This window comes from Drosophila suzukii, chromosome 2R, assembly GCF_043229965.1.
Source record: "Drosophila suzukii chromosome 2R, CBGP_Dsuzu_IsoJpt1.0, whole genome shotgun sequence".
NCBI lineage: Eukaryota > Metazoa > Arthropoda > Insecta > Diptera > Drosophilidae > Drosophila > Drosophila suzukii.
The window spans coordinates 23,655,314-23,668,504 of record NC_092081.1 but is presented as its reverse complement, the minus strand read 5'-3'; the positions used below and the strand labels follow the sequence as shown (position 1 = coordinate 23,668,504).

General features: G+C 39.7%; 3 protein-coding genes across 3 annotated transcripts; 2 read left to right on the top strand and 1 right to left on the bottom strand.

The window, feature by feature from the left end:
- The first annotated feature begins 1,757 nt into the window (after positions 1–1,757).
- LOC108008283 (serine protease grass) lies at positions 1,758–3,888 on the top strand. The gene is made up of 6 exons (XM_017072071.4): positions 1,758–2,062; positions 2,397–2,542; positions 2,596–3,096; positions 3,159–3,207; positions 3,264–3,364; positions 3,423–3,888. The coding sequence occupies exons 1-6, from the start codon at positions 1,806–1,808 to the stop codon at positions 3,812–3,814; spliced, it is 1,446 nt and encodes a 481-aa protein (XP_016927560.3). The 5' UTR covers positions 1,758–1,805; the 3' UTR covers positions 3,815–3,888.
- Positions 3,889–4,150: 262 nt separating this feature from the next.
- LOC108008429 (protein 5NUC) lies at positions 4,151–7,663 on the bottom strand. Its single transcript, XM_017072278.4, has 7 exons — positions 7,515–7,663; positions 6,596–6,838; positions 6,384–6,534; positions 5,844–6,100; positions 5,494–5,788; positions 4,990–5,287; positions 4,151–4,932 (listed from the first exon to the last, which is right to left on the bottom strand). Exons 1-7 carry the CDS (start codon positions 7,592–7,594, stop codon positions 4,370–4,372), a joined length of 1,887 nt encoding a protein of 628 aa, XP_016927767.3. The 5' UTR covers positions 7,595–7,663; the 3' UTR covers positions 4,151–4,369.
- A 1,029-nt stretch (positions 7,664–8,692) lies between these two features.
- Positions 8,693–12,830, top strand: insb (insensible). Its single transcript, XM_070994695.1, has 2 exons — positions 8,693–8,910; positions 9,749–12,830. Exon 2 carries the CDS (start codon positions 11,238–11,240, stop codon positions 11,766–11,768), a length of 531 nt encoding a protein of 176 aa, XP_070850796.1. The 5' UTR covers positions 8,693–8,910; positions 9,749–11,237; the 3' UTR covers positions 11,769–12,830.
- The last annotated feature ends 361 nt before the right edge of the window (positions 12,831–13,191 follow it).

The window sequence follows — 13,191 nt, the reverse complement described above, 5'->3', positions numbered from 1 at the left end:
TACAATTAACTCAAGCGTTGTGTCGCTCCACATATCCACATTTTAAATCTAATTAATTTTCTGATGAAGCAAATATATCACGGGAATTGTGAGTGCTTGGGTCATCTAAAAAAACCCCCCACAGTGGGCGACACGAAATTTCGCGCACCTTTAAAATGCCCATTCCAAAGGGAAAATAAATTCTAGTCTGCCTTGTTTCCAATGCATCTGCAGGTGCATTTTGAGAGATAAACAACAAAGTGGCATCATTCCGGAAAAGCAAACAATCCGAATTGCCAAAAAAACAAATGCAACTTATTGCATACCTCATCCGCAAATCTTTGAAGCAATTTCACACCCAATGGTGTTTTCACAAAGCTGATAAGTGGCAGATGCAATGGAAAATTGAACTTAAAATTGAAACACCTTTATTATAGAGTAAAACAAAAAAATATATAATTAAAAAAAAGACAGATTTTTTTTAAAGCTTTCTAACTTGAGTTTTGTATGTATGCAGACAACGGTACCGGTTATGGAGTTCGACTGTATTTGTACTTCATGAACATACCATTTGTGCATCATTCACCATTTTCAATAAATAATAATAAAAAGTATATCCAGTTGCACTTTGAGTCTACGAAAATCCGTTACCCTTGAGCAAATCACGTAATGGAATTCTTGTGGTTCTTGATTTACATTTTCCATATAATAATTTCAAGCCCTCAAGCATTCTTCCGTTCCTAACTGAAACTAAGCTTTTACAGAAATTTATCAGCACTTGCGATACGTTTTTGCTCCTAGTTGCCAGTTGCTGTTACCAACGTTGAAGTTAATTGTATTCCACACTATACTGAACTCAAACAACGATCAGTTTTCCAAGCGTTTTGCGCTGAAAGTATATACAACCTTTGCCACCGATGTCTATAATCGCACTGGCTGCTCCTCGTTTTGTGCGGTCACAGTCGCAGTCGCTGTCGCGCTTGCCGCTGCTGCAGCGCAGCCCTTGTTATTATTATAAATTATTTTTATATCGAATTTATTCGCCGGCACATGGGAGCATGTGTGTTGGCAAGAGTATCTTTGTCAGTCAAACGGAACCGAACCGAACCGAACCGGCAGAAAAGCAACTCAACTGCAGGTGAGATTCTCTCCGCAGATTTTTCACTCTCCGGAGTTACGTTGCGTTGCGTTGCGTTACGTATACGTAACGTACGACAGGAAGCTGTCAGCTTATGTGTAATTATGAAGTACATATATTGTAGTACGGTACTCTTTGGCGTTATCAATTGCGAATCATAAATCAATTGCGAAGATAAAGCTAGACAGCAGATTGGGTGTACCGCATGCATTTAAAAAATACTGGTATCTTCCAAGATGGAACCAGAAGTATATATGATATATTGATAGAATAACGTCGATTTCGTCTGATGAATGATCAAAATTTTGCTTCAAATGTTTCCGAACTCAAATTAAAAAGTAAAGTATCCGTGGCAAAAAGCTAATTATACTTGCACACTTGCGCTGGAAGGGAGATGAAATCTGCATTCCAAATTTAGCTGCAGAATGCAAGCAATAATACCCTGCCACCAAAGAGTTAGTAAGTTCATTAAAATAACATCCACTATTTTTTAAAGAAAAAACACAGGAAGAGCAATTTTAAAACACTAGAGAGTAATTTCGTCAATAACAATAACAGGCCGCATAAATAAACATATAGCTCTGTTCTGGGGAAACACCAAGGAGAATAAGCGATTAGCCATTGGAGATAACAATTTGAATTCGGCAATAGACAGAGCTTGCAGTAGTAATTCGAATTTAGTCTGGAAATGCCGTCATTATTCGTGTGGATTTTATTGAGCGCATTGCATCTTAGCCACCAAGGACATTCAGATTTTCTGGACGAATCCTGTGGAACCTCGAAATTTGTAGCTAAAATATCTCTTGGCAAAAACGCAAAACCTGAAGCTGCTAGATGGATGGCATCCGTTTTTGATTCAACGAGTTTCCTGTGCGGCGGCACTTTGATCCACAAAAGTTTTGTTTTAACTGCAGCTCATTGCGTTGAAAACAACAACAGCGACCTGTAAGTATAATCGGAATGCCCATTGAATTTCGAATATACCTAACCTACATCTAAAATTGGGTCTAAAACGATCAAAAAAAAACCAAGTCGGCATTCATCGATCTTAGTCATATAAAAACCAGACGACTATATGGTAAGCTTAGCTGCGGTTCATTTTGTTTTATTTTTCAAATATTTACATTTTGTATTTAATCTAAGAGGTTTTGAAAGAAACTGTAGTAAAAAAAAACCTACTTAAAACAATTTTAACGAAATGATGAAACTCGCAATTTTTAACTAATGTGATCTATACATATAGTATTGAGTAGCACAGCTAACCTATATTGTATTCAAGATTCGTGAAACTTGGAGCATATAACAAAAAACTGGGGACCCGTACAATCCGTGTGAGCAACGCGATAAGGCATCAAGAGTACAAGAGCAAAGATTACCGCCATGATATAGCACTGCTTAGGCTGGAACCCAGTGTGACTTACGATGGTAAGTGGAAAGTGTGATCGCTCTCTTAAAACTATTAATGTATTCCCCCGTAGAACACATAAGACCAATATGCATTTTCTTGGACCAGAGAATGGGGAAACAAATTCGGAAGTTCGATGCCTATGGTTGGGGTCAAACATCTGAGGCCCCGGAGAGCGATATACTTCAAACTATCACTCTTTATCGATCAGATCCAAGAGAGTGCCAACGGGACTTGGGGCTGATTCCCAGGGAGACACAGATATGTGCAACAAGTTCAAATAATGGAGACACTTGTGGGGGCGATTCGGGAGGTCCGTTGACCAGTTTACTGACTGATGGAATGCATAATTTCGAAACGCAGTTCGGAATCATCAGTGTTGGGACATCACAATGCAAAGGACTGGGAATATATACCGATGTATCAGGCTATGTTGATTGGATTGTGAGAGCGGTAACTACCAATCTTGATATGTGGTTGTACAAGGATTGTGCCGGCTATAGCCTAAAACCAATCCTACGGGCAACAATTTATGTAGGCTATCACAAGACAGAGGGCGTGTTGATCACAAACCGTACGTAATATCTTACATTCTGTATAGTTCCGATACTCAATATTTTTGTTTGTACTTTAAAGGATATATCATGACAAATGACGTGACCTTACCACATAATAGCGACTTTTTGTGAGTTGTTTCAATATGTTTAATCTCAACCGAATATTTACAAACTATTTCCACAGATTTGTCGTTGTGATGAATACGATGTACAGAGTTCAAAACATTTTTAAGTTCAAAAGTGGTATAGCATTGATAGAACTACAGCACCAGGTGACGTCCATGGGTAAATTTATATGAACCTAATTTCCTTTCACCAATATCTGTGAATTTCTTTTTTGCAGATGGAATGAAGCCGATCTGTATGTTCGGGACCAATTACCTTCAGCAGCACGACCAACTTGGTAGTTATTATATATTTGGCAGTACAGAAGATGGTTACAAATATTACTATAATGTTGAAACGGTAGACACCCAAGGATGTGCAAATCATATGCAAAAAAAAATTGAGCCGAATCAATTTTGCGTCACTCATATGCTCAGAACTAATCACTGGCAGTCATTTGTGAAACCTGGAGATATATTGGCAGAAAAGATGATACACTTTGTTCTATTAGGTATTGTCACTTACTCATCAAATGGCATGTACGTTATAGAGAATGCTAGGACATATACGGAGTCGATTGCAGAAATAATTATTTCGTTAAGGCATTATCAGGAAATTATTATTACTTAGAAGTATTTTTTAATAGTTTATTTATATGCTTTTGTCCTTCGCGTATAAAGAAATTGTAAACATATTTCAAGAATCATATATTATAATATTTTCTTTTCGTGATATATTGCATAAAACATTTTCGGAGGCATTACGCTTATGTTTTTAAGAATTTTTGTTTTTTAAACAATAAAGTTAATAAATCAACAATAAATTTTTAATTTAAAAAAATAATTAATAAACATGTTTCAGTAATTATTCGTCATAATGATTTTGTATAAATGATCGATTAAAAGACGATGAATAGTATATCAAAATTCCCAGCCAAGCTATAACTGATTGGAAAAAGAAGACATATTAACTTTTCACAACATTTATTTGCTAATTGGTTTAAGTTTATGTGCACTTACTAATGCAATTTGAGGTCAACTAACAGCAAGCCACACTTCGCCCATTGGCAACATATTTAAACTAATAACGTACGTTATTAAACTGCAATCGAATAACTGCTGGGACTTCATGCATTCATAGATGTACTACGGCTGCGAAATGAAAAGCTATTAGGTCCTACGCACACTAGAAGAATCTAGTTAGCAGGGAAGAGAGCAGCAGCAGCGATATGGAGGCTACAATTCCGGAAGCCGAACCACCGTCAACCTTCTCGTGGATCACAATTCGCTCCTCGATCTCGGGATATACGAAATGGCGCTGCTTCAGGTACTCCATGGTGGCATTCAGATCGTTTCGCTCCAGGCTCTCACTGAACGGATCCGACTCCTCGATCAGATCGTATCCATCGCCGCCTTCGAGCAGGAACTGCGGTACGATCACCTTGTAGAACTCCGTCTCATTGATGCTCTTGTAGGTGGGAACGGAGCAGTTGGAGCACAGAGCTTGAGCGAACACCACCCGCTTGCCCTGTTCGTTATTGTAGTTGTACTCGCACCGCAGTCCGGACATCTGGAGGAACCCACCATTCGAGTCCTGCAGCCGCACAGCAGCCGAGTGCTCCAGGGCGGCCAGAAGCGTCTTGCCAAGGATCCTGGTTATATAGAGGCTATTCTCGAAAGGCAAAACGGTCAGCAGAGTGGCCCCATTAATGGCTCCATCATCCTGCTTGTCGACGGAGGCGCGGATTCCTAAATGGGTTAAAGCTTAGTCTTTTTTTCTTCCAACTGATTTCCTTTCCAACCCACCTCCTCCCTGCATAAAGGCAATTGGTGCATCTGTCCAGAATTCGCCACCCTTGTTCTCCACCACGCGGGCATAGACCATGGCATCGGTCACCAAGTTTCCAAGGTTGCACTCCCTCATCCGACAGATATTGCCTCCCTCAAGGAACACCTTGGTGTAGCCCAGGACCGTGTTCTCCAGCTCCTCCAGTTTGGGACGATATTCCTCCAGCAAATCGAGGAGATCCTGCTCCTGAGTCACAGAGGCGTTCAGTAGAATGGGAGCACCGTCAAACTCAATCAGATTTCCTTCGGCATCGAACTGGGAATATAGAAACCGGCATCATGCTTTTATGATTTGTGGTTTATCCATAAATGTAAGGATAGTAGAGGTAAGAACCACTGTCAAAAGTGTCCAATAATCTATATACATAAGCTAACCACTCCACATCAGTAATAATTATTATCAAAGAATTAAAAATTACACAAATATTCAAACTAATAGCTGAAATAATCTGTAACAATCACCTGAACATGGATCTTTCCCAGGTACTTTGTGTAGGCATATGCCTGCACCACCGGAACTTTTTTTCCGCTCGCCTGCACAACTGTGGTGGGATAGGGTCCTCGAACAGCCTCCGGATCGGAGTCAGTGGGATCGGCCACCGGTTGACTGGCATCCAGGAAAGTGTGAGAGTGACCACCGATGACGATGTCCACCTCCGGGCAGTTCTTGGCTATCTCCTGATCCTTTTGGTAACCAGAGTGACCCAAGGCGATGATGATGTTGATGCCCTGAGCTTTCAGCTTCTCGGCCTCCGCACTGGGGGATATTATAATATAATGAAAGTTTAGTAGCTCCTTTCAGAAATACTCACTTGATGGATACGATCTCCTCCTCGTATTCCACTTTGTTCCGGAAGGCAAGTACTTTGGTATCGGGTGTTAGGTAACCGATCACGCCAATCTTCACCCCGTTTGTTTCCAAGATCGTGGAATTGGCTAGCTGTTTGGCAGCCGCCATTTCGGGTACATCGGTGAGGTTCAGATTACAGGCCAGAACGGGAAAATCCACAGCATTGAGGAAGGGCACAAGACCCTCCACATTCTGATCGAACTCATGGTTGCCCAAGGACTATAGAAAATTAAATAATATTCCTGTTCTACAATGGGTCGATTTTTCATTCATTGAGTTGAATAGCTTATTCGGTAAAATTTAGTTTGTTAGTTCGTTAGCTTTGGACGTCTCGTCTATATAATTGATCAGGTTTGTTAGACCAAATTGATCATTCATGTTAAGACATAACTAGCATCACATTAAGAAAGAGAATTTAGCTTTATGTTAACTTACTGTAATAAAAACAAACAAAATATAACCCTAACATGATACGATATATCGGCCCTTACTCTGTACTTACAATAGCGTCAGGTGACAGTTTGTTAAGGAAAGCACTGGCGATCTTGTCCTTGTAGACGGTGAACCAAGCTGTTCCGGTGTAGGTGTCACCTGCGTTTAGATAAAACACTGGAGTTCCACCCTCCTGCGCTTCCTTGCGATATTTGCGAACCCTAATTTAAAGTGGGATGTTAATTATATCAAGAGTTATATTAGCTTATAGGCCCAACTCACTCGTAGGCCACCCTAGCGAATCCTCCGTAGCACTGATTCGTATTCGCATCCTCCTGGGAGCAGATGCCACTGGTCACACTCGTCTGTTCGAATCGGGCATGCATATCATTATTATGGAGTATTATGAACTCGGTGGCCACATCCGCCCGGGGAACAATGGGATTCGGCTGGACTGGGTGGATCAGCAGCGCCAGAAGGCAGCATGATCCAATAAAGAGGCTCCGGCCAGACATCATTTTGGGGCTAGAATAATAAATATTATCGCTGATAAGCTATCACAGACATGGAGATGAGAAGTAGGTGGCTTATTAATGCCAAAATCGTAATAAACAGTGATTTATTTATGGAAAGTTGTTTGTTTTTTAGATTTGTTGAGAAAATGTGCATGATAATAAATGTTTTTCGTTACAAAACCGTGATATGAAACTTTATAATTAACATGTAATAAATCAAGCGATAAGATAGTTCGTTGCACTACTTATTCGATATAAAAACACTTTAATAGATATAAACCTGATTTTCTTCCTTAGCTTTGAAGGTCCTTCCCGACCCTTGTCATATACTACTTAAAGTCAAATATTTATCAATCACGAGCGGGTTGAAATCGCACTTCCAGTCATTTGTTAGTTTATTGTGTGCCTTAAATCTAATCGCCGCTTATCACACTGCGTGTGCGAAAGCACAGAAATCCCCAGCCCATTCAGATCGTCTAAATTGGTACCCCACTTCACTCGGTTAACTGGTTTCCAATTAAACTCGGAAACGAGCTCGGAGTTTAAGTTGTTCACGGCCACTGGCCCAAAAGCTTTCTCGACTCGAAAGCCCTCAAAGAGACAAAGAAAAAACTCTGCTACTTTGAGATCGATCGATCGATCGGAATCAAAAATAACGATTCACCAAGCCACCGATCGCTACTTACATGCACTCGTCGCACGGTCTGCGGGCTAACTGACCCACCAAAGTGGCTGAGAGTCCGCGAACCGTTATAAGCGAAAACATAAAACCGAATACCTAAAACAGTAAACCGAAATTTACTGACTCGCTGAGCGAACTGATTACGATAAGGCCTCGTATTGTTGCGGCTCAGAGCGGGTTAATTTAGCCGAGAACGTCACATCGCGATTTCTGATGCTCTTTAGATTATATATTAGCCCGTTTTTTGTGAGCCAACAGAATTAGACTTGTCGCACGATAATCGGCTGTTATAGATCAGATAATGGTAAATTGGCTATATCTACCTCATCGCCAGCAAGACAGAGGCAGGTACTTGGCAAAAAAAAACAGTTGCCCAAACACAACGCGACAATTCCCACGCCAAAATTGGAATTGTGCTAAAAAATATATACAGGTAGCTCTAGGTACAGTAAACCTATAGAACATTTCCTTTATTACTTTAATTTTGGATATTACCACTGTTTAATTCATAACTTTACCACTTGGCGAGGAACGTTTTTGAACTAATTTCCTCAGTTCTACACAATCTACAAATATAAGAAAAAACATAAAAGGATCATCTAGAATTGGATGATATTTTTTGGACGTCTATTAATACAGAAACAAAATGATCTCACACTTTCACATATACAAATTGTTAGGGAGAGTAAATGGTTCTAATGACTTGGCCTAAATGTGAAATCTTATCTTTAAAGCAACTACAACTCCAGAATATCTGTGAAAATTATACTTTTTATTGTTTTATTACACACACAGAAATGAATGCGAAAAAAGGTAAAAACATGTAACATTTTTTTAAAGTATAAGTTGCTTAACTTTATCTTAATCCTGAGTTTGCAACTAAAACTTTTCCCTTTTCTCTTTGTAATAATTGTTTCACTTTCAGGAAGTTTTATACCAAATTTTTCATTATTTAGGGCGCATACTGTACAAGTTTATTGCCCCAGCTAGAATTTCTGCCTGAGCCAAGTAACTCGATCTTTGTTATTAATTTCTCGAAAACGCCAAACAAGTGTCTTCTGCGAAAATAAGGCAAATTCCATTGATAACAATGAGGCCTGCTTGTTTCACTGATTTATGGTCACCAAAAAAAAAGGGGTAGATACTATTCGAAAGATTTATTTGCCTCGCTTCGGGTAAATCACTTACCCAGTTCCATGCGAGTGTTTCGCCAAATGAAAAGATCACAATTGTTGTGGGGATCTGTAGAACAGCACAAAACTCCCCCAATTATCCGCTGCTACTTGTCGCGTGCTTTTCAAACTGTTCAATCATATATAACGCCGCTATATACACATAACAGCTGCGACTGCGGATGATGTATTTACTTTCTGTGGTCGAACAAATACTTCAGACGAAAGGTACAACTTTCCTGCTCGCGTTGTCGCCTAAATATATCCCAAAGATACAAGATACAACAGCAATTGAGTTGGTTCGAAAATACATAGTGGATGCTTCGCAAAGTTGAGCTGAAATGAGGGGCAAAACAACACGCAATATTACACAATGTCAAGTGTGCGATAATAAACCAGATAAAAATAATATATGATTCAATTAGGATGGGCCCTTTAGCATATTGCTTATCAAGTAAATAACGTACACACTATTTGTTTTTTGCATTGCTGGGAGATATATATTCAATCAGACATATCAAAAGTTCGCAGACATCAGAAGCGTGGTTATTTAAATACCTTCCAAAATTCATTAACAACAATACGCTAAGATAGTGTCAAAATCGGAACCTCAAATCAATCTATTAATGCCCAATTTCCTTGACCATAAATAAAAATTGATTGCTATCTATAAGTAAGTCGGTTGGAACAAGGGATAGTGGATTTTTTTACGTCATTTTATTTTTAAAGACTATTGTCCTCAACTTCCTAAAACCAATCATTTCGTTCACAAGAGTATTTGTTAAAATATTATCAGGACTACATAAAACTAATAGGCCCACTAGCCATTCATGTTCATATATTTTCATATTTTTGTCACCTCCTAAATCCACTTTAAGCATTATCGATTAACAATTACCTTTTTTCGGTTTACAACCTGTAATAACTCCGATAAGCTTTGGTTCTCCATGCCAACAGAAGTAAACTTGATTTCATTCATAGTTCAATACTTTCTAGCTATCATAACCTTTTAAATATCCATGACAACAATGTTACTGAACAGGGAATTACCCAAAATTTCTCGCAGTGCTTATAGGTGTGCACTTATCATTGCAATGGCAGGTCAAACTAACTCGCAGGGGAAGAGCCGATCGAAGAGATGAATGTGAAGCGTGCCAGCTGCAAATGTTCATCGGCGTTGGTCAACCAGACTTCGGAATCCGCTACACACTTAGGGAAAGAAATCTTTTAAAAGCTATACCATATCAGCAGTCAAAGAAATAACGCTCAGAAGATTTGGGCATATATTTATAACGACTATATAACAATAAAAATAAATTGGTTTTATTACCTTTATGAAATCTTGTAGGAAATGTTGTCTACCAAAGATAAAAAAAGGTATATTTTACTTAGAAAATGTATATATTACCAAGAAATGAATATTTATTAAATACCTGTACTATCTAAACCCAATCAGTTATTTTATAAATGCGTCATCAGCACCCATTTTCCAAGAAAAGCAACTTAAGCAATAATATCGGTCATTGTTCGCTAAAACCAGATCCAATGATTAACACAGTTTAAATTAAGTTGTTTTAGAAAGCAGATGTTTAAACACGATTAAGCAATAACAGTATTCTATTTGTTGTGATGGCAATTCAACTACACTAATCAAGAAAATGATTATATTAAAATCTTGCCTATTAATAATATTTATTGCAATTGTTATGAAAGTTCAATAACGTTGTGTTACAGACATGTTTTTATCGAGCATGACCTCATGCTTAGCCACACCTTTATCATAGAAAAATATTTTTTGACCGTCTAAGCATAAGCATTTCTGCAATTAGAATTTGAGTGAAGCTGTAATAAGTAAAAGCCAGAAACTTATATGTTCACAATCAACTACTTATGATCTAAAAAATTGGACAGAGAGGAATAATGTTTTTGGGTAAATATATTTAAAATATCCCCTTTTCAAAGACACCCTTCCACTGTCAAAGTGCCCTGCAAAAGGATAGGCAGGTCACCTAGCTATCTGCTATGCCGCACCGCAGGGATACCGAAGGGCGGAAAGGAAAGGACGAGCAGGGGCGCGCCTGCGATCCCGGGGGATGGGGTGCCAGACGCAGGAAGGGAGGATAGGATATTCGGAGCGCGGCTGCAGCAGCCGGAGAGAGACCAGCGCCAGCTGAGGGTTGCAATATCCTGCTGCTGCCTTTGAGCCTGCAGAGTTCAGTCGGCAGCCTGTGGCCTGTAGCCAGTATCCTGTTGCCCTCCCGCTTCAGCTGCCGCAACTCAAACAGCTGCAACAATTTTTTGTTTCCCTGCCCCAGCCCCTGTCGGATTGTTGTTTTTAATTTCCTTGGCGCGGCACATCCCCTAATGCCACTATCTCTGGTTCCTGCCTCAATTTGGGGTTGGAGTTGCCCTGCCAGTTGCCAGTTGGTCGCCGTGGTGCAGTTGGTCGCAGCTCAGTCGTGGCGATCGCCAGGTGAACGAAGGTTGTGTCGCGCAGAGTCGATTTTGGGAAGCCACAAGATTGCAGGAGAAGCAGATCATCCTCGAACCAAGCCATGTCGGGCAAGCTGATCATGAAGCGCAAGCGGGCAAGCCAGGAGGAGCAGCAGCAGGCGCCGGAGCAACGTGTCCAGCCGCAGGAGCAGCAACAGCAGCAGGATGTGGCAGCTCCGGAGAAACGTCATCGTCCGCTTACTCCACCCGCCGAGGAACCAGGACAGGATTACCCAGCAGAGCCCGATGCCCCCAACAGAATCCTCCTAGAAGCCCTGCAAAAGATCATGGAGCTGCAAGCCGAGCTGGATGCTTTTGAACAGGATCTGGATGAGCGGGATGGCTATGCGGCCGCAGGAGCTGAACAGGAGGAGGAGGAGGCCGAGGAGAGCGCCGAGGATGCCGAAGTGGCAGCCCAGTTTGGACCACCCACTCCAGCCCAAAGGAGTCAGGCGGAGGCAATGGGCTTTGCCATGTGCGCCAGGGAAACGCTGCTCTTCCTCCAGAGCGAGGGAATACCCACGGAGTCGCCACTTTACCAGACTCTCCTCGGAAAGCTGGTGGGCCAGAGCGATGGACTGCTGCACGCCTGAGAGCAAATTGGAGGGCAGGAGCTGCTCCGCATTCTAGTCACTTTGCTGCGATCTCATTGCAAGTAAAACGAGAGAGAGAGTCCTGGGGTGGAAATTGGGCATCCCGGGAGTCTGCGTAACCCTAAGCTGTTTACTCTAGTCAACTATTGTGAAGCAATATAAAAATCATAAGCAACAACGAAATATAGAAATAAACTAATAACTTAATTGTACAAAAACATGTTTTTGTTTCTGGTTGGTTTCCCACAATTCTCGTTTTCAGCTTCCAATAAAAAACACCCACTTCTCTTTCGATTTTCGATACATTTTAAATATATTTATTTATTCATTTGTTTATTACTTGTGTTATTTGATTTTACATATAATAATTAATGAGAATAACTCAATCGCAATATATTATTTCTTTTAATTCATTTTGTAGGTATATCATATAAGTGTATATATTCTTATTGTTGTTAGGGCGGGGGTGTTTTGTTGTTCGGTTATTTCATTAACTTGTTATCATAAATTACCTGGGGCTTCGAACCGCCCTAAAGTAGCATTTGTTATAATTTCATATTAGTTATCTGTATAATTTGTAACAACAATAATTATTTGTAATAAATGGTTGTAATTCCTTTGTATTATCTGTATTACTGATATTCCATTAAAACTAGATTTTAATTGTTTTCAACAATTTAACGGTTCACATGGTTGTAAGTAAATGGTTTTTGGACAAGATATCGTTTAATCCTATTCGAGTAGATGTTTATTCCATTGCGTTAGTAGAGTCAAATTGATTCGCTCGAAAAATCAAATGGGGTTACGCATAAAAAATGATAATATCTAAAAATTGGCATTTCAATTGGTAATTTCAGACCTGGAAGGGATCCCATCGGGCCGATCCACTTCCTTCATACATTTGGCACACTTTCTTGGTTCTACTTAAGCTCTACAGAGAATTCTCTTTAATTTAGAAACTAATTAAGGTAAACAGAAGACGAAATATTGAGCTTGGCAACTGATCGAATTGTCGATTACAGAGTTGTATTTAGTTTACTTTTGTTAGTTAGTTTGAGTTAGTATATAATTAATGGAGACAGCTGGACAAAGCAGACGACTCATTGTTGAACAATTGTGGAATCGAAAAGTCAGTAAGGTAAACGAATCCCTCGTTGAATGCTTCGTCCGGCGTCATCGGTTAAATGGGTTAAGTACATTGAATTAAATTGTTATTACGTTAATTCTATTTTGTGTTACGTTTGTCGCTTTATTATAACTTTGTATTTGATTCGTGTATAAGTAAATCGAGTATTGTTATTCTTACGTTTGCATTTAAGTATTCTCTTTACTCTGTTATTGTTTTCGTATCTGGTGTTTTAATAAAGTAATCATTTGCAGCACTGTCCACTTATGGACATTGATTCACAATAAACTTGTATAT

Bases quoted from the DNA above. Each gene is read 5' to 3' on its own strand.
- insb (XM_070994695.1), top strand. From the start codon at position 11,238: ATGTCGGGCAAGCTGATCATGAAGCGCAAGCGGGCAAGCCAGGAGGAG.
- LOC108008429 (XM_017072278.4), bottom strand. From the start codon at position 7,594: ATGTTTTCGCTTATAACGGTTCGCGGACTCTCAGCCACTTTGGTGGGT. The intron at 6,839-7,514 runs GTAAGTAGCGAT...TTATTATTCTAG, and splicing joins AGACCGTGCGACGAGTGCAT to CCCCAAAATGATGTCTGGCC. The intron at 5,288-5,493 runs GTGATTGTTACA...CTATATTCCCAG, and splicing joins TGGGAAAGATCCATGTTCAG to TTCGATGCCGAAGGAAATCT.
- LOC108008283 (XM_017072071.4), top strand. From the start codon at position 1,806: ATGCCGTCATTATTCGTGTGGATTTTATTGAGCGCATTGCATCTTAGC. The intron at 2,063-2,396 runs GTAAGTATAATC...ATTGTATTCAAG, and splicing joins GAAAACAACAACAGCGACCT to ATTCGTGAAACTTGGAGCAT. The intron at 3,365-3,422 runs GTAAATTTATAT...TCTTTTTTGCAG, and splicing joins GCACCAGGTGACGTCCATGG to ATGGAATGAAGCCGATCTGT.